The following is a 20,277-nucleotide window of genomic DNA, read 5'->3' as shown; positions in this document are numbered from 1 at the left end:
TCTCGGATGGGATGACTGGCTGGGTAGATGAGGGCAGAGCAGTGGATGTTGTCTCCCTGGACTTCAGCAAGGCTTTGGACACTGTCTCCCACCACATCCTCGTAGGCAAGCTCAGGAAGTGTGGGTTGGATGAGTGGCCAGTGAGGTGGATGGAGAACTGGCTGGATGGCAGAGCTCCGAGGGTTGTGGTCAGCAGCGCAGAGTCTGGTTGGAGGCCTGTAGCTAGCGGTGTCCCCCAGGGGTCAGTACTGGGTCCACTCTTGTTCCACTTATTCATCAGTGTACCTGGATGAAGGCACAGAATGCACCCTCAGCAAGTTTGCTGATGATACTAAACTGGGGGCGGGGAGGGGAGGGAGGGGGGAGTGGCTGACACACCAGAAGGCTGTGCTGCCATTCAGAGGGACGTGGACAGGCTGGAGAGCTGGGCGGAGAGGAACCTCGTGAAGTTCAACAAAGGCAAGTGCAGGGTCCTGCACCTGGGGAGGAATAACCCCAGGCAGTGGTGTACAGGCTGGGGGTTGACCTGCTGGCAAGCAGCTCTGCAGAGAAGGAGCTGGGAGTGCTGGTGGCTTAGGACAAGTGAAGCATGAGGCAGCAATGTGGCCTTGTGGCCAAGAAGGCCCATGGGATCCTGGGCTGCATTAGGCAGGGTGTTGCCAGCAGGTGGAGAGAGGTGATCCTGCCCCTCTCCTCAGCCCTGGGGAGGCCTCACCTGGGGTACTGGCTCCAAATCTAGGCTCCCCAGTACAAGAGAGACATGGCACTCCTGGAGAGAGTCCAGCGAAGGGCTACCAAGAGGATGAGGGGACTGGAGCATCTCTCCTCTGAAGAAAGGCTGAGAGAGCTGGGCCTGTTCAGCCTGGAGAAGAGAAGACTGAGAGGCGATCTCCTCAATGCGTACAAGTATCCGAAGGGGGGGTGTCGAGAGGACGAGGCCAGTCTCTTCTCACTGGTGCCCAGCAACAGGACAAGAGGCAACGGGCACAAACTGAACCACAGGAAGTTCCATCTGAACCTGAGGAAGAACTTCTTGACTGTGAGGGTGACAGAGCCCTGGAACAGGTTGCCCAGAGAGGATGTGGAGTCTCCTTCACTAGAGATATTCAAAACCCGGTCTGGACGCGTTCCTGTGCAATGTGCTCTAGAGGACCCTGCTTGAGGAGGGAGGTTGGACTAGATGATCTCCAGAGGTCCCTTCCAACCTAAACGATTCTGTGATTCTGTGAGTTTAGGAAGAGGGGAATATTACTGGAAGTCTGGAAGATGAATGGATGTGATTGTGGAAGTGCTGTTTGATTCCCACTGTACTGCTTCTGGTGTGGGTCCAACTGGAACTATGTGTCTGTGATTCTGTGATTCTGTGATTCTGTCTTGTATCACTGGGAATCACGGCTGAGAGGGAATTGTGTGCGGAAGAGGTTGCGGGTCTGAATGTTGCCAGGGTTTCCTCGTTGTGAGTCAATAGCAAAATCCATTAGGGGTAGCTGCCCCAGTTTAGGAAGCAAACTGCAAGCCCAGTAAACAACTTGGGTTGTTTAAAAACAGTAAAAAACAAGACTGATGGGTCTTGTACACCAGTTTTTGTCTCAAATGACAAGTGCTACCATGTGGCATGGCTGTATGCATGCTTGGCTTCCTGGCATGAGCCCTCACCCCAGCAGAGAGCAATCCCAGGGCCCTTGCTGTGGGAGCTGGTGCAGGAAGACTGCAGTGACTGACCCTGCCTGCCTGGGCTGGGCAGCACTGGCACATCCTGCCCAGTGGCTGCCCAGTTTGCTCTGGACTGTGGATTGAAAGCCACATCCGAGGAGGTGCTGGTGCTCCTTGAATCCTGCTGAAAGCATCCTGCAGGGCTGGGAGAAGCCCTTCCTCTCCAGGGCTCTTCATTGCACTGCAGAGCTTGGGGCTATAGCCCAGTGCAGCGAGCGGCTGGAGCAGAGGCAGGGTGGCTACACTAGCCCAGCTGGCATGTAGCCATTGCCACATAGACCTGATTCACCCCCTGCTGTGAATTTCCTGACTGTGGTCTTTGCAGCCCTGCGGTGCTCCTCAGGCCCTACCTCGGCTCCTGCACTTCCCTCTCCCCACACAGAGCGATTGCTTTCAGGCTTTGCTCTTACAGATGCTTTGAAGTTACAACTGCCTCTCTGCTCTCAGGCCCGAGGTGAGCCCATGCTGCACTGCTGACCTTGCTATACCAGGCAGGGTACTCTCATTCATTTTTAAACCCATTCTTCCTTTGGCTAACACATGAATGCTGCCTCATTTTAGATGCATCTGCTTATGAGAAAGATGTGAGGTTCGCTCAGGAGCAGAGGGCAGCGAAGCTCTTTTCTACTGCAAGAAGCCTGTACCACTAAACTCAGAGCAGGCGAGCAAGGGCAGAATAACCTCCAGCTGCCCCCACTGCTGGGGAGGGGTGGAAAGGGAATCATCTTGTGAAAGGCAGGAGCAGCCTAAGCCTAGCAGCAGTACAAGCATGGCTGTGTCTGGCTCCCCAAACCAATAACCCTGCAGAGAAAAGGAGATGTGCAGGTCATATGGAGAGATACGTAAGCATCCTTGTGCAGGGCTGGCTCAGGCCAGTGGTGGGTGTAGACACTGTCCGATGGTACCACTCCTGGGCCCAGCTTTTTTGGAAAGTGATGCAGCCATGACTGGGGGGTGCTGCACCCCTGCAGGGCTGAGCCAACCTATGCAGCAGTGTGAGTGGGGGCTCACTGCTCCTGGAGAACCATTTACCTGCAACACGTGTAATCTGTCCCAGGTAATGGGGAAGAGACAGTATCTATGCCCGTACTGCCCTGCAGCATGGCCTGTCACTCGGCACCAACCTTGAATGCCCTGCCACAGCACCGAAGAGGTTAATACTGCAGAGGGCTTTGCACACCTCTCTGGCCTTTTCCTGCCTCCAGCTGAAGTGAAAACAGTTGCAGAAGTGCAAGCCTGCTTCTGCTTTTGTCACTTAAGCAGTAGTGAATGTTTTAAGACAGTTGTGTCCTGCCTGGCAGCTAGCAGACCCAGGGCTCAGAGTTGGGGGGACCACAGGGACCTTGCTTTTCTCTCAGTCTGAGCTGCAAGAGCCACTGGAGCTGCCAGGTTCAGTCTCAAGTGTGTGACCTTCTAACAGTGTGGGGTTTCTGCTGTTTCTGGCTAGGTCAATACAGCCATGCATGAGGCCAAGCTGATGGAGGAGTGTGATGAGCTCATGGAGATCATCCGCCAGCGCAAACAAGTCATCGCTGTCAAGATCAAAGAGACAAAGGTAGGCCAGCTCAGGCATGCAGAGGAGGTGAGGAGTGCATGCCTGGCATGATGGAGGAGGCATGTGTGCACGAGGGCCTGTCTGCATCCCACACTGCAGTGACCTTTCCTCCTGCACCATGGGGCAGCTGCTGCTGCCTCACAGGGTCTGTCCCTCCTCTGCAGGCACACCACAGCAATTCAGCAGCCTGGGATGCTGGGATGTGACAGCAACATGCAGAGGGCATTACTGGGTAGTGAGTGTTACCTTTCCACTGAAGAAATTGCTTTGGACAGCCATCAGTGAATACACCTTCCTCTCCCTGCCACCGAAAATGGTGTGTGAGTCCAGGTGTCCCTCACTGCTGCTGTCCCCAGGGCTCCTCCACTGAGGACATGCTCATATTTGAAGGGTCGTGGCTAGAGGAGGGAAGGCACATTCATTAGCATGATAAATTGGTGCAGTTGCTTGCATCGGTCCCGACAGCTTCCTCAGGGGTTTTATAACACTGTAGTGTTAATATAATAATGTTGAATTAATACTGAAAGGCCATCTTAGTCCTTCACTGCAGATAAGGCTGCATGTTCTGCATTGCAGTTTAGCCTTAGGTGAGTTGGCTTTTCTAGAGGTTTGAGATGTTTGGACTCTTTCTCCAGCAGTTCCAGGTGTTCTGGCTTTTCCCAGTGGTTTCTGTGCAATGAGGAGAGGCTCAAATGATCAACTGTAGTTCTTAAATTAAAGCATGCACTAAGGCCAAGTGAGCTCAATTGCTGTTAGTGGTGCTGGTACTTCAACCTTTCACTCTGTTATTGTAGACTCTCCTTCCCACTATAAAGCATGACTCCATCTCTGTCCAAATGGCTCCCATGGGAGTTTATAGTACGTGTGCGCAAGCCATTTTCCTTTCTCATTGAGCCTGAATGTACTCTAAGCTCCAGCTGAATGCGTCCATCCCAGCACCAATATTAAGTCAGAGAATTCTTCCTACTTGGAGCATCGTCACCCAAAACAGATTTTTTTGTAGGCAGGGGATTGGAAGTGGGTTATACCATGTCTATACATGAGAGAGACACCCAGTGTGAATTCAGCAGGAGCAGCAGCTTTAACATGTATGAATTTTTAGCCTAGCCGCTTAAGAAAACATACTTTATGTAACGGTGCCGTCTGCTGGTCCATCTGCCTGTCTGCTTCTTACTTCCCTCCATCTTCCCCTAACTTCTTTTGACCCTGTTGTCCAATTTCAGCCACACTTGGCAGAGGACTGGAAGTCTTAAAGATATTTTTTCCTACTTGAGAATTGTCAGTTAGGTAGAGGAGAAAGACCCTGGTCAGTGCCCAGCAATGGAAGGAGAGGCAGAGCTCAGCTGCTTACAAATTCCTGGGGTATGAGCCAGTAAGCTTGTGCCCATGCAGCTGTAAGCCCAGCATCTGGCCTGGAGAAGGATGTTGGGAACATGGAAAGAAGCTAGAAGTACCAAGGAGAAGAATGGGCAGGTAGGGGGGAGGTCAGGGGATGCAGGGCAGAGCCCTTAGGACTTGTTAATCCCAATGGTTGGGGAATCCCTCGTTGCCTTTGCGACATAAGCCAACGCAGAAGGGCAGTAAACGATGCTCAGAAGTGCAGCCACAGCAGACCTTTTGGAGATTCACCTTTCAAGAACTGACAGCACCGGCATGGTGAGGCCTGGAGCTGGTGCTACATGCTGTACACCGACCCACCATCTCTGGGGAAGCAAAAACTGTGCTGCAGCCCAGCATGCTGCCACTGCAAGCTTCCTAGCTGCTGTCCCCACTCACCTCCAAAATGCCCACGGCTGCTGAATAAAAGTCTTAGTCTTTTTTCACCGACATGCAAGTTGCTTTGTAGGACTTGCTCCTTAGAAATTTGCCTGGAAACAGAAATAACTTTCTTTGCTGATGAAATGGGCTGGAGATAAAAATGTGCCACTTTGCAGCACTATAATGACACCCATATAGTCACACCATGCTGCTATAGCTGGTTATGCTGAGGCTAAAGAAAGCACAGCTCACTGCCAGGCTTTTTGTGGGCCAGTCTGTGTTTTGCTCTCTGCTGTTCAGAAACAACGCAGGGAACAAGACATCTGGAGAACTCTCAAGGAGATAGATTGTCTCCAGCCTCTCAGCAGCGTAACACCTATGAGCAACCATTTCCAAGTGTGAACGGGAAAACAGCCTTTCCTGGGAGCCCCAACCTCAACCATGTGAGTATTTAAAAAGCCAAAAAAAAGGAGGAAGTACTGGAGACTGCAGATATTTTAAAGCACTCAGACTGCAAAGTGAGAAATAGGGTGTTCCTGGTGAGTTGCCATTTAGTTTTCCATTTGTTCTGGGCTGTTTTTCCTGACAAATGGCCCAACGTATGGTGCATGTCACTGAACTGAACAGCTTGCTCGCAGCGGCACATGGCTTTGGAAAGAGTGGCAGCCCTGAGCCAGAGAAGGAAAGTCACTACAGAGGCAAAAATGTCAGGCCAGCAGTTCATCCCCAGCCAGAGCCAAACTCCCCAGGCATTGCTTGTGTTAGAGTTCAATGCTAAAGTAACATTCCCCTTTCACAACAGCAGCTTTGAAGCCTTGCACAGCTTGGAGTTTCTTTGAGTTAGATTTCAAACCTAATAATCTGAACAGGTTTCAAACAGAACTCAGCTGGAACAAAGCCAGCTGTCAGGGCTCGGTTCTGCTCTCACGTGGGTTTAATCCTGTCAATACTCAACTGCTTCCCTGCTCCCCAGTAGTGTGAGCGTGAGCTGGGTGTAAAGGATGGCCTTCTGCCTCTTGGCTCCACAGAAACTGCTTGCTCTGCAAATGAGCCTCTCTCTCATTTACAGACAAAAATGTATTGGGTGTCCAGATGGAAATAACCCATGCACTTATCCATCTCAGAGAGAGGAGAGGAGAGGACTGTGACCATGTTTCCCTGCGGGATGTAGCTCTGAGCCTGGGTCATAACGCGGAAGATAGAATATTGTGGTGTTCATCTATGTAATGGACCACAGAGAGGGAACTTGGTCTCTGCCCCTCTTCCTACACCCTCTGCCAATGTGGGATTTACAGGAAAGAGCTATTCCTGGATGTGTCACACATGTGCCTTTGGAAACCCACCAAAGGCTGGATAGTGGAGAACCCACGTGCAGCACCTGGCTCTGAGCATGAATATGCCCAGCCTGCCACACATGGTGGGTTCAGTGCCTTGTGGTGCGCAGATTCACACTTTGCTGCAGCTAGGATACCATCACTGAGCAAATGAGACTGTGCAGAGTCCCAGTGAGATGGGAGCTGCTGCTGCTCATCTGCAGTGAATACGGTACCGAGGCGGTGGAAATGCATGGGAAAGAACTAGGAGATAGAGAAAATCACTAGAGAGGAAAGGATGAGAGAGGAGGAACAGGAGAAAAGCAGGCAGCTCTGTTGCCTTGAAGAGCACTTTGCTACCACTCGGATCTGCCCTGCGGGTGCCAGCACCCATGCCAACTGCTTGTGGCACTGGCAGGTGCTGGAATCACAGCCCAGCCCTGCTGGGCACAGGCCAGGGCATCTGCACAATTTAAGCCACAGCAGAGGCTTTGTCTTTGATTAATGCATCCTCAGTGCAATCTCTGGTCATTTCTGGGATGTGGCCAAGGAAATGTGATGTCCCTGTGCACAACCAGCTCCTAGGACTGATTGTGTTGAGAGCAGGGGTTCTGCTTGATTCTTCCCGCCTGTAGCTAATTGCTATTCCAGTGCTCATTTAGTTCTTTCTTGAAACAAACGTCTATTTATTTCGCTTCTTTACTCTCCTTTTGGTAATTTTTCTGATCAGTCTGGTCGTAAAATGAACCATCTATCAGCCCATTAAGTCCCAGCAGGAGACTCACTTCCTTCTGCACATAGCCGTTTTGAGTTCTGTATGTCTGCTGCTAGCTAAGATAAACCTGTGTTTCCCACTCAGCACCCGTGCTGGCACTTCCTCCCATTATGTGCCCTGCGGGGAGGCACAACAACACTTTCTGTGATGTAACTCGTCAGCATGCCGGGCCCACCTTTACCTAAAGCTAGTAATTCCCTATTAGCGGTGCTCTCATTTCAGAAGACAGTACTGTCCCTTGTTAATACCTGGAGTTGCATCCCAGAGAGTCTCTTTGACATTTTCCCTATCAAATACAGCTGTGAATAGCCATATCACAACAATATGATCATATCATCACAGGTTGCAGTAAATCAGTAGCTATAATTGACAGCAGCGTTATTGGTATAATGCTCTTTGCCTTTCCCATCCAGCAAAGCATTTCTGCTAATCTTATGTACTTACCTTTAGCCGAGGGCAGAATCCTGCTGGCTGTCAGCTTCTTACTATGTTCTTTAGCTAGTGTATGACACTCATATGTCCTCTTGGTTCCCCTTCTTCCCTTCCCATGTCATTCATTCAAACTGACATCCTCTTGCTCACTAATAATTTTGTTCAGAGCTATGCTCTGATGCACCGTAAACTAGGAAGCGAGAAAGACATGAGAGACAAATGGCAATGGATATGGAATGACCCACACCATCATTTTAAATTCTGTATCCCCAGCTTTATTCATCTGTATCTTATCCGATAAGCCAGCCGAGTCCTCTGCTCTTTTGATGCCTGCTTCAAGTCTTCGCTGGCCATAGCACATGCGCTGAGCAGTGCTCTGCTAATTGCAGGCTCAGGTTTGCAGCGGGATGATCAGAGGTGTTCATTCAGGCGGTGAGGAGTCCTGGGCTCCGTGCCCCGTGCAGGCTGAACTCCCAGTGCACAGGAGCCAGCATGCATTCCTGAGAAGGGACTTTTGGCAATCCCAGCTTTTTCAGGCTCATAATTCAGCCCCTGAAATGATGGAATTGAATGAAAAATCATGGGATTGTCAAAAATAATCAGTGAAAGAGTCTTTTCAAGGGCTTTCCCATTTCTGAGCCTCATCAGGTCACATTCTTACGCTTTTTGCTGCAGCAGGGAGAGAACTGAAACGTATATAGAAAATGACAGCAGACTTTCTGATGCAATCACTTCACTCCAGGAGCTGTGGCTTTAAAAATAATGCATGATAAAGTGGTGAGCCCTTGGCACTGCTGACACAGTAGTTATGGGATGGAATATATCTCCACATGGATGTTCTCCTTAGAGGTGAGAAGTGTAGCAAGGCAACTTGGTACAATTGCATTCATTTCAATTCCCAACAAGAAGCGGATGCAGGATCACAAGTCATCAGAACTTTCTGCCTTCCTTTCCTGGGAAAAGACAAGGAAAGTTAATTTTTTTATGAACAATTGTTATTTACTTAAGGGAAATATACCCCCACGGCCTAGGTCCTTAAAGGGAGACAGTCCTTCGGTACAGCTGGGTGCCAGCTTGGTTTCCCCAAGAGAAAGACTGGATCACTAATCATTGGTCATATCACTAAAAGCTGTAGACCTTACACCTTTCTCAAAAACCCATGAGCTCTGAACACCTACCCTTTAGCAAAGCCAGGTTTGTAGTCCTAATTATAGAAAAACCCAGCAGCAATGATTGCAATTTCTTAGCAGAACACACAGCGCCCAGCTGCTGCGGCCTGGGGACCAGGCAGAGAAGACAACGCGCAACTCTGGGGACAGCATGTGTTAGAGTGAGCAGTGTAACAGCTGCCCTGTGTGTTTCTCTCCCAGAGGGGCTTTACTAGGCAACCTGGCCTCTCTTTGCGAGGGTTGCAGTTCAGTATTAATGATTAGTCCCTATTACAGTCATTTGTCCTTAGTACGGGTGCAGCAGACAGCCCAGTGGTGGCAGAGCTCGTTGCATTTGGCATGCTCTTGGCCCACCTTGATGTCAGCTAATAGGACTGCTGTGGCAAGAGGGATTTAAACAAAATTGGATGACCTTGTGTTTTCGGCTGGTCAAGAGTCCCTCACAGCCAGTTTCTGTGCATGGCAGTTCACGGGATTGTGGACATTTGCTCATGGCCTCAAGTGCCATGGCAGTGAGTGGGAGGATGTTGCGTTGCCACCCAAACCCAAAAAGCCTGGTCTTGTGGTGAGAGTCCCCTCGGCTCTAGCGTGTTACAGAGGCGCTTGATCCCGGTGAAGCAGCACAGCGCTTGCCAGCTCGGGCCTGCCGTGGCGGCGCTCGCAGCATCGTGAGAGCTCTCAAGCGGTGTCAAGGAGAACCTGGCTCACCACCGCTCTCACCTCCTTATTGTCAAAGTCACAGAATAAAATACGAAGACAAGAGAACGGTGGGTTTTAAAGCGAGGTTGTCTCCAGCGGAGCTTACAGAGCAGCGAGCCTCTGCTCGTGGTGGACCATGCTATTAGCACCCAATGCTTTCTTTTCCAAATGCAAGCAGGCAGAGCTTTGCCTGTATGCCTTGGACCTAACCTACCCTCTCTCTCAGCATTCCCTCTATGCTCTGTCAGTGCATCTGAATTGTGATTCACAGTCCCTCACTTCCACCTGTCCTGAAATGGTCAGGATTGGGATCATATCACTGAGTTTGTGCGTGTCCATAGGCCTGGAAGAACAAGGCTTTGATGCAGAAATAGCCTCTGTGCAGAGGTAGTTAGTAAGGTGGAAGGGCTCTTGAAGCTGGACGCAAAGCCTTGGGGTCTTTGCCAGTCTGCAGTGGGATTTGGAGCCTCTTGCCTTGAAAGACACAAGTGCCATGGATGTCCCACAAGCCAACCAGAACTGGCTTTAAGCAAACTGACTGCCTCAGCCTGTATCTCGGCTCTGATGAGCTGCTGAGCGTTTGTGCTTGCACGTAGACATAATTAGCACCTGAGTCAAGCTAGCTTAGGTACATGCAGGCACACCTTTATCTGCCTGGGAGTACCACACAGGGGTGTACATAGCAGTGGTAGAGTAAAATAAGGTTTAGCAGGAAGGCCACATGAGTATATTGGGTATGTGGTAGCTTGTGGGGCCCTGAAAGGAGTGTTTAGGAATTCCCAGTGCATTTTCTACTGCTGTAATTCAAGCTACATGTAAGAATAAGTCAACAGTGAGTCACAGCCTGTGACTTTTTGCTGTAAGGGAAGCAGGCTGACAGCCTCAAGTCTGTTATTGATAACGCGGTTACTTCAGCCCTCAGTAATAGTAATAAATCTGTCATAAATCAAAGTATCATATGGCATAACAAGTGCTACCTGTTTCATCTGGTCCTGCTCCCATTTACCCCTGCCACCAGCACGCGAGCTCTGTCTGTGCCTGTGTCTGAGCATCTGGAAGTTGTCAAAATGCTGTGGGGGGAGTAAAGCTATTAAACCGCAGAGACTTGCTCTCCTGCCTCCCTGCTCCCCTCCTTGTGTTCCCATGCAGCCATCTGGCCTCTTCTGTGTTTGCAGTACTCTGCTGTAGCCTCTCCCATCTGCTAGGAGCCACATGATTGGGTCATGCCTGACGTGATATGGTCTTCCCAATCCTTGATCTTCTAGGCAGCTACACCTGATGCCAGAGGTGACGGAGTGGGAGCAGGAGAGACACAGCAGCCCAGAGTCACACCAAGGGGACATCAGAGAGGGAGTTAAGTGTGGAAATTGAGACCTCCAGAAGACTAGGAGAAGGAACAGTGGCTATAGGCAGTAGATTTCATGTGGCGCAGGTGCCAGGGTCCAGCAGAAGTGTCTGGCGGATGGGTAGAGCCGGCAGGGTACCAAGGGCTCTGCAGGAGATGGCACTCCTCCTCATCTCACAGATCAGCCCCTAACTATCTCTTCTCTGATGCTGGCAACACAGTGGATAACTGCACCCATTTTCACCAGTGACATCTTCTCTCCACCATCCCTTATTTCTTTTGGGAAGCCAGGGCGGCAGGTGAGGGGACGGGTTGAGGATGCGCTTAGCTGTGAGGTCCCATCTGTGCAAATCCATTGACCTTGGAAATTGAGTGAGTGTGGGTGGCTGAGACTCAACCAAGATTATGCTGAGATGCCAGGAGCCTTAGGAGAGCAACCAGAAGAGGTTGCAAACAATATCTGGGCCTGCCACTTGCCAGATGGGCTCACAATGGTCCCTCAGTCTCTGCATGGTGACTGAGCCCTTGTACTGGTGTCTGAGCCCTAGTACTGGGCCAAAGTGTGTCCCTTTCCCTTGGGATGCAGAGAACTTCATACCTTGACCATTGCAGTGACTGATTGTCCTTTGCCACCCCTAGTCTGGCTGCTCGTCAGTTTATTGAGGAACATATTTCAGCTCCACATGACTCAAGGCACTGGTTGAGGGGTTGCCCAGGTGTCGTAACCTATCTGGTAATTCATCCCAAGGTCACCTTCTTCTGCAGCTTGGTAGGCTGCTTCAAGGGCTGGCCAGTGTTGAAATGATGAGGGCTGGCACCTGAATATCCCTCTGTGATCCTGTAGGATACCATCAGTTGGCACCCAGGTGTGTCTCAGGATGCACACAAACCCTTGGTTGTGCAGAGGGGTGCATAGTTGCGGATTTTTCTTGGCTTGAGTTGCTTGGAATGCATTTGTTGGCTTTTCTCCCTTGGTTCAATCTATTTTCAGCTCCTGCAAAAGTGCTAAGGGAGCTGCTCAGGCTGGGAGCTAATGGAAAGAAGCTTGGTTTCCTAGACCAGTGCAAGGGAGAGCAGGGCTGTGGTGTCAGGAAGGGGATTAGCATTATATTTAATTGTAAAAGTTCTGACAGGCGCTGACACCTTGAAAGAGCAGCTCAAGTATTCTCCCTGTCAGCTCCGAAAGCTCTTGCTCTTGTTTCTTGTCAGATTTTCAAACTGTGGACAGGGATTTCAGATTGACAGTGTGCTCCAGGGCAGTGGTGGTGAGCGAGGAGCTGCCAAGTGAAAAGCTTTGGGAGCTGCTGTCATGGGGGCCTTTGCAATGCTCACAAAATGCCCTGCTTTCTAGTTAAAAAAAAGGAAACAAGGAAATAGTCTCAGGGTGTGAAAATTCAGCTGGGAGGGGAGAGCCACTGGGCAGTAGATGGAAGCAAGGCAAATGGTGTGCATCTGTGCACAATCATCTCCAAGCAGTTCTGCGAGCCCTGGGGCAGTGAGAAGCAGGGCTGATGGGAGCTTGTAATGCGGAGGCCATATGTGTGGTGGGCAGTCCTTGCACTGAGGAGAGAGCAGGGGATGGCTGGTGTACATGGACATGCAGGTGAGGACTGTGAGGTACCAGTTGCTCCCGTCAGAGGTGGGCTGGGGAGACATGCATGTGCACATGGCAATATGGACCAGAGAGAGCAAGAAACTGCCATTTCATTCTTGCAGGATGAGTCCAGCACGATGCTTGGTTGCAAATGTCTTCTAAATAAGCAAAAAGGCATGCTGTCTCTCGGGTTGATCTCTCACACACATTCCTGGAGGATGATCTGTTTAATTTTCAAATACATTTGTGCAGTGCCTTTCAGGAGACTCTAATGTGCGGTAAAGATGAAGAGTACAAGGCAGATGTCTAAAGTAGGATTTATTATTTCTGAATCTGCTGTTTCAAATATTCCCAGCTCCATCTTCTGAAAGGTGCTTTCTTTCTTCTGGGTATCTGCAGGATCCTTCACTGCATACATACACACAGTGGAAGGAACAGGAACAGGGCAGTGGGAATTTATATTTCATTAGCAATTGCCAAGTTGCCCCCTCTCAGGATGGTTTTCCAGATACAGCATTACTTCCAGTTTGGTCGTTCGTGCAGTTCCCATTGTACTCATACTCTTCCTTTCTTCTGTGTGTTTTCTGGTGCTGATGTAGGTCCCAGGAGTGCCCTGTTGAATCAAAATATTGTCTCTGAGACCAGCCAAGCATCAGACAGCAAGAGCAATGATATAGCATGTTTTAACCACATGGTATTGATCTGAGCACCTTCAGTTCAAGGCTTTCCTAAATTCCCCTCTGCTTCTAACCAGGAAACGGGTGTCAGCTCCAGGCTCCTCTGTAACTCCCTTTTTTCCCAGTGACCTTGTCTGTTCCTGGCACATGTTTGAGTTTTTCCATTTCCATTGTGAAGTTGTCTGGTTTCTGACAACTCCCCGTTGCGTCTGAATTTTGTTTGGTTCTTTTGCCATCCTTTTACCCCCTGCTTGGTACCTTCTGCTTCCTAGCTATTGAAAAGGAAAAGGAGGGATTCTGGAAGGGTTTGAGAGCTACATTGCAATCGAATTTAAATTGGTGCAGTCTGATGTGAAGTCAGTGCCAGGATGGCTGCATGTATGTGTAGGTGTTCACATAGAGAAGGGAGGGAAATAAGGGGGCTACATCTAGTGATTATTTTGTTGTTGGAGCCATAGACCTTAATTCAGTAGACCCTACAAAACATGACAGCTGTCTGTGTTGTGGAACCATTGCAATTGGTGAGCGACACCAGGGACAATTTGGGGCTTGTGTTTACTGCCAGAAGGGAGCTAGGCTAAGGAAAAAGAAGTATCTCCAAAGTTGTGCCTTTCTCTTTCTTACGTAGCAACAGGAGTAGCTTGATTGCGCGTTTCTGTTTTCATTGGGGGGGGGGGGGCGTGCGTGTGTATAGTGCAAGGATAAGAGTTTCTCTTTAAACTTACCTAGAAACTTGACTTTCATTCATCTTTGTCCTAGCTGCCTGGAAGATTTAGGAGTTTGGTGGACTAGCAGCTAGCTGAGTCATGTTCTAAGGGGATTTTCACCTAAGCATCCTTCTGAACTTCTTCCCTAGTTGTTCAGCACAGTGTTCCCCTGACTACAGACGTGGAGATTTAGCCTAAGAAATGACATTTGTTCTGATTTCTTTGCTTGCCTCACTGTTGCTGAGTCCCATTATTTTGCAGAAGAGAGAGAGATGCCATCAAATGTGTTGTCTGTGTTTATTGCTTTATGGCTTGTTCAGGGCTGTCTTGAGCCATCAATGAATATCTTGCAAGGAGTCTCGTGGTGGGTGAGAACTGAAGATTCAGACATGGTTTCCCTGACATCACTACCTCTCCCATTTTGAATGCTGGCTGGACCACATCTGAGTTTCCACTAGACACAGCAAGAGCAGTGGGGCTGCCAGTGGCAGGGAAAGCTCTGTATCCCTGCCCCGAACACCAGGCTGTGTGGGACTCACATGAAACTTGTGTGGAACGGAGCAGAGCCTGTTCATGCCACATGCCCTATTTTTAGCTGCACATTGGTGCCTGGGCTGGTTTTTCAGCTCAGCAGCAGTGAAGCGCTCTCTTACTTCCCTGTGTTGTGGGTAACTCACCTGTCCCATTTTATTGCAGCTGTAACTGCAAAATTATTTGTGGTGGAAGAGGTGATGTTTTCCAGCAGTAAGTCTGAGCTCTGCTGTTGCTGAGCAATGCCAAACAAGTGTCAGGTTTCTTTTTACTGTGCTGAACAGCTTTGCAAGAGTGCTCCTCTCCTGGCCAAATTTGCAAGGAGCCAGCCTAGATGTGCTGAGGGAAAGGAGGGTGCAGTGGGAATAAGATTGTGAGCGTTTGTGTGAGAGGAGTAAGGAGAAGAGAAGATGCATCGTTTTTCTGTTTTGATAACATGTGGGACCTTTAGAGCAGCACAGAGACTTTTCCCTGGGACTTTGCCATCTGTGATCGAAAATTAACATGGAAAGTGTGTTGATGCTCTCCCTTCCTCTCTAGAGCCTCTGGAGACATTTCCGTGCAGTTTCTCTGCTTCCCACTTCCACTGAACAGCTCCTGAGCTAGGATGAGGGTTTCTCCTTTGCTTTTCAAGCTCTGCCTGTTATGTGCCCTGGGGCTGGCTTAGTAGGCAGGCCAGCCTTACTGTCCTCCCCAGCCCCAAACAAGACAGCTTGAGCTAGCTGATCAGTGGGCCCAGCTCCTAGGGTTCCTTGCAAATCTTCTCTGAGTGCTATTTTCTGAGTATTTTCATTTCCTTCTGCTCCTCTCTCAGGTGATGAAGCTGAGGAAGTTGGCCCAGCAGGTTGCTAACTGCCGGCAGTGTCTCGAGCGCTCAACGGTCCTCATAAATCAGGCAGAACATATCCTGAAAGAGAACGACCACGCACGATTCCTGCAGACAGCCAGGAATGTGGCAGAGAGGTAGGCTTACAACATAGCACTAGTTGATAAGTTTGGTTCTGGTTGGTGTCTGGGATATTGTTGACAGCATTTCTTGGCCCAGCCCTTAGGAAGCTGTCCTCTGAATACAGCACCCTACTCCCTCGGAGACTGGTCTGCCCAGGGAGTACTCCATCATCCCCACCTGTTTTCCAATGTCTAAATGGTTACAGCTTTCCTGCATGCTGCACCCAGCCATTGCTGGCCAAGGAGTGTGCTTGTTGCCTTTCTGTGTCACTCATGATATACAGCACACTTTCCCCAAGTATCAGTTTGCTGCAGAGCTGCATAGCCTACCACGTGATGTGGCAGTCAGCAGACAAGACTAAACAACAAGAATTTAAGAAACATCTGTGAGAATGAGCTGACGGAAAGCAGCTGGAATACAGGGCCAAGTGAAACATTAAATGATCTAGGAAGGATTCACCTGCTAAATAATAACAGATCTCAGATGATCTCTGAGAAACTCCTGACTTAGAACCATGAATTGCTGTAGGGTGAGTCACGGAGCAAGGGTGAAGGGAGGTCTTGCACATGAAGCACTTAGTGATTCAGATCTGCCGCCATGCCCTATCTGAGATGTGCCCCCTCAGTGGGGAGCTGACCCTAGACAGGGCTTGAGAAGATCCTGTGCCACCCAAACTAGAGCTGGTCAGAGCACTCTTGTTACACTTAAAATACATGTAGGTGGCTGGAGGCTGTTAGAGTCATACCATCATTGAGTTGATGATGTCACAGCAGCAGGAAAGGTTAGCGAAGATGTCTGTATCACAAATCCAGCCTGAATCTCCTCGAGCCATAGCCTGGAATGGGAGATACCAGGGGGCCTAATGAAGGTTAACATCTAGTGTGCATGGGGACAAATGTTGGTCCCTGGGAGGAAGAAGTCAGAGAAATGCTGGCATGAAGAGAGCTCAGGGATCTCCAGCCCCACTACCTGCTCACAGCAGGACTGTTGCCAACATCAGCAAAGACAGCCGGGGCTGGGTCTCCCCCAAAGATGGAGCATCCCGACCTGTCCGGGGACCTGTCTCAGCACCGTGCCATCCTCCTGGGGAAGGAGCTTTTCCTAATGCCCTACCTGACCCCCGCAGCACAGCTCGAGGCGTCACCCTTCAGACTAAAACCTGGCACTACCAGGAAGCATTTGGCTCTGCACCTGCGCCCTTCCCCTTCAAGCAGCTGTCGCTGCTGCCGGATCCCCCTTCACATCCTCTCTGTTCAGCCCTCTCCCCCACAGCTCCTCATGGATCTGCGCTCCTGCCTCCCATCGATTTGGGCAGCCTCTGACAAACCCATGGTTTTTATAACCCTAAAGAGTGATCCCTGTGAGTATTTCAGCAAACAAAGGGGAATGCTTCTGTCACGACGTAAACAAGACAAACTGGCCCTGTAGCGCCTTTTCCGGGCAGTTGTCGCTCTGGTTCTCCCATGTAGCTCTCCCCGCTTAGCTTATGCAACACGGATTGCTTGTGGTGTGTTATGTCACTGCAAGGCAGTTTGCACCCTTTTAGTCACTCATCTTGCTGCTGCTAGGAGTCGTGAGTGGTGTGCACCCTGATGTATATTGATGGTCTCTTCTTTTCTTTCAGAGTCGCCATGGCAACTGCATCCTCTCAAGTTCTGATACCCGATATCAATTTTAATGATGCCTTTGAAAACTTTGCTTTAGATTTTTCCAGAGAGAAGAAGCTGCTGGAGGGGCTGGATTATCTAACAGGTGTGTGCACAGGCTCGCTCCCTACCGCATGTACTGTGCTTCTTTCCCACAGCCTTCCTTCCCTGCATGTTGCTGAGGGCTGGAAAGGGTATTTTAAAGCAAACTAGGTTGCCAGTCATTCTCACCTGTTAAATTTCTGCCCAGCACGGTGCCGTAGCTGCTCTCTGCCAGAGCAGAGGCTGCTGTGCCATCACCAGGGCAGTCCTTCCAGAGCAGAAACACCTTCCCCTCCTCAGGGTGCACTGCATCTCCACTCCCCTCCGTGTGCCATGGGGCACCATGGCTTTTCCAGAAGACGGAAAAGTTAAGGAAGCAGGTCAACAATTGTGGGCTCTGCGACTGACAGAGGAGGCTGATGCCCATAAAGAAATAGCGTGGTGAGATCTAGGAAGGGAAAGGTGAATTAACCAATTATTTTACCTTTAACGCATTGTGTCTTTTACTGTTTCTCCTTAGCTGCACCTTTTTATGGGGATCTTTATGTTGATCTATAAACTCCTGTGGGCAGAGACCTTGCTGGGACAAAATAGACATACAGATTGCAGCTGGGTCTCTTGATGCTACCATAATATCCATAGTGAGGAATAATAGTTATAGGCTAAACACCAGTAAGGACTAGGAAAGGCTGTTCTTGTGCTCATATACCCGGCTGGAGTGAGGTGATGTGTTGGTAGGAGCAGCACTGCCACCCAGCTCAGTCATAGGAGCCTGCTTGTTTATGATGCTGTCTACTGTAAAATCAAAGGAAGGAACAAAAGCTCCAAGGAAACTAGGGCATCGTTACTTACATAAATCTGATTTTTTTCATCTTTTTGCAGGTAAGCTTAGAATGAATGATAAATGAAAAAATGTCAGCTCTGTCCAGAACGTTTATTGGACAAAATATTTATTCCAAAATTAATGCCAAGAGGTAGCTTGATTTTAAGTGATTGCTCAATTTGTTTTGGGTTTGAGGTGTCAGACCTCACAGTGTCAATAGCAATAACAAACTCCCCTGTTCTGGCACTCTTGAAAACACACTGCCCCTTGACGTTTGCCACTTAGCCCAACTAAAAAGTTTAGTTAAATAGGAAGGTCAATGTCTTATAAAATGAGACGGAAGTTTTTGTCATGGGAGTCCTGCTCCCGGCACACTGATCCTATCTCCATTATTATGGGAGCAAAACAAAAAAAAAAATCCCTGTATATAAAAAACCTTACTAAACTGTGTTCTCTCTGATCTCCTGCAGCACCTAACCCTCCGTCTGTTCGAGAGGAACTTTGCACTGCCTCCCATGACACGATTACGGTCCACTGGATCTCAGAGGATGAGTTCAGTGTCAGCTCCTATGAGCTCCAGTACACCATCTTCACTGGCCAAGCCAACTTCATCAGTAAGTCACTGCATACTAGCTCTGTATAGGAAATCACAGTCCAGTTTGGGAAGAAAGAGGTCCTTTATCAGACGTGAATAAGCGACGGTATTTCAATTCCAGCAGCTGAGGGCTGCTCTCGTTGCCGCTTCCTGCAGCAGCAGTGGCCCACTGGCAAGAGGATGGGGGGTGCCAGCCAGGGAGATGCATTAGCCACCATGGTCTTACTCCCTCTACCTTCCAGGTTCCAGTGTTTCACCACTCTCAAGGGAGAAAAACTTGTCTGTATATCTGGTGGGATTTTCCTCATTGCAACTTGTGCCATTGCCCCTTGTCCTGTCCCCGGATACCTCCGGGAAGGGTCTGGCTCCATCCTCTCTCTACCCTCCCGTTAGGCGCTTGCATGAAGCAGCAACATGCTGAGACGAAGGGAGGAATCCCTTTCCCTCAGCCTGCTGGCCGCACTTCTGCTAACCCGGGGTATGAGGCCGGTCTTGTTGCCCAGGCACACTGCTCACTTTGAGGGATTTATCCTGACGAGGTCTCTGCAACGTGTTCTTCTCCTCCAACTGCCTACTCATGCCTTCTCTGGGCTTCACACTATAGGGAAGTACAGGTCTTTAAAGTGAGGACTCTACAGAGATCACCTCCCTCCTTCAAGGCCATTCATCTGGGCTGGTATCCTTTGCTTAAGGACAAGTAGTTGGGTGCCTTGTGGGCCAGAATGAGGCACTGGATGGCCCAGATGTCTTCCTCAGCATTAGGGAGACACATTGCCCATGCATGCCTCCCTCGCAGACAGACAGGGCGTTGCAGTTCCTTGCACAGCTGCCTGGCCTGGCCAGGACTTAGAGGAGAAGGGTCCTCTGAGGACACGTCTCAAGACTGTGATGATGGAGGAGGCAAGAGGTGCTCTGAAGCGCAGTTTGTTAACCCTGTGCTGGAGGTCCATAACTGAATTGTTTTACACTGCATTCAGTGTCCAGGAATCATCATCTCAGGGAAGCATTTGGCACATTAGAGGATCTCATCTGTCTTATAGTTGATCATTCAGGAAACTACCCAAATATGTGTGACTTGCAACCCCTTCACATTGCTCCCTGGGGTCATTCAAATAGAACAGAACTGGCTGCTCTGCAGGCTGCAGACTAAAAATGAAGTGTGATTTATTTACCCTCCATAACAATATCAAGAAGAATCTCCGGGTAATTCTTCCTGAAAATGTCTGTCTTGCTTAATTATTCTTCCACACCAGTGCAAATTTGCTTGCCACAAAGGGGATTAGAGGAACGATGAAGGCTCTCACTGATGTTTATGTGTGTTGGTACCTAATCATTTAGAAAGTACTGTGGTCAAATAAGGAGGAATTGCCTGCTGAGGTTGCAAGCATCCAACTTCTCTGGGAGAGTCTGGGCTTTATGGGACCTGTCACAGTTCACTCTATGCTGTGATACCATGTTATGTAACAGGACAGCTTTAAAAGAGCTTTGTAGGGCTGAACTATCCCACAGGCCTGCCATGAATTCGAGACAGCAACCTCTTAGATGCAAAGTCCATCCTGGATATTTGTTATATGGTGAGTATAGTAATTAGCATCACCATCTATCCAAATAGGACATTTTCAGTCTCAGAGGATCTGTCCCACCCAAAGCATTTCTTCCTGAACACAGCTGATGTGCTTTTGTGCTTTTGACACTGAGCAGAGATGCCCTCTGCAGGGCCTGGGCACATGTTATCACAGATACTAACTAGTTACTGTAGCAAGAGCTGGGCTTTTTAGTATGACAAATAATTTAACAGTACATTTAACAACTGGCTCCACTGTCTTGGGAAGGCGGTAATCGAATCCGGAGACTTTCCCACAATTTATGGTTGGTTATTTGCAAGGCACCCTCCGGAGTCATGATGTGTCTTCAAACAGAGCATGCAGGAGAAAGAAAGCTAGTGATTATAATG

At 49.4% G+C, this 20,277-nt stretch overlaps 1 protein-coding gene across 4 annotated transcripts in view; it reads left to right on the top strand.

Annotated features, from left to right (window-relative positions):
• MID2 (midline 2) overlaps positions 1-20,277 on the top strand; it is a 178,215-nt gene that overhangs the window by 126,571 nt on the left and 31,367 nt on the right. For all 4 annotated transcript variants that reach the window (XM_068957047.1, XM_068957044.1, XM_068957045.1 and 1 more), the window contains 4 exons: positions 3,161-3,268; positions 15,083-15,231; positions 16,842-16,969; positions 18,199-18,342. In XM_068957047.1, coding sequence (XP_068813148.1) covers positions 3,161-3,268; positions 15,083-15,231; positions 16,842-16,969; positions 18,199-18,342 — 529 coding nt within the window. The remainder of the gene's footprint in view (positions 1-3,160; positions 3,269-15,082; positions 15,232-16,841; positions 16,970-18,198; positions 18,343-20,277) is intronic.

The sequence above is a fragment of the Struthio camelus genome, chromosome 11 (assembly GCF_040807025.1).
Source record: "Struthio camelus isolate bStrCam1 chromosome 11, bStrCam1.hap1, whole genome shotgun sequence".
NCBI classification, from domain to species: domain Eukaryota; kingdom Metazoa; phylum Chordata; class Aves; order Struthioniformes; family Struthionidae; genus Struthio; species Struthio camelus.
The sequence above is the reverse complement of the archived record's forward strand: the minus strand, read 5'-3'. Positions and strand labels throughout refer to the sequence as shown.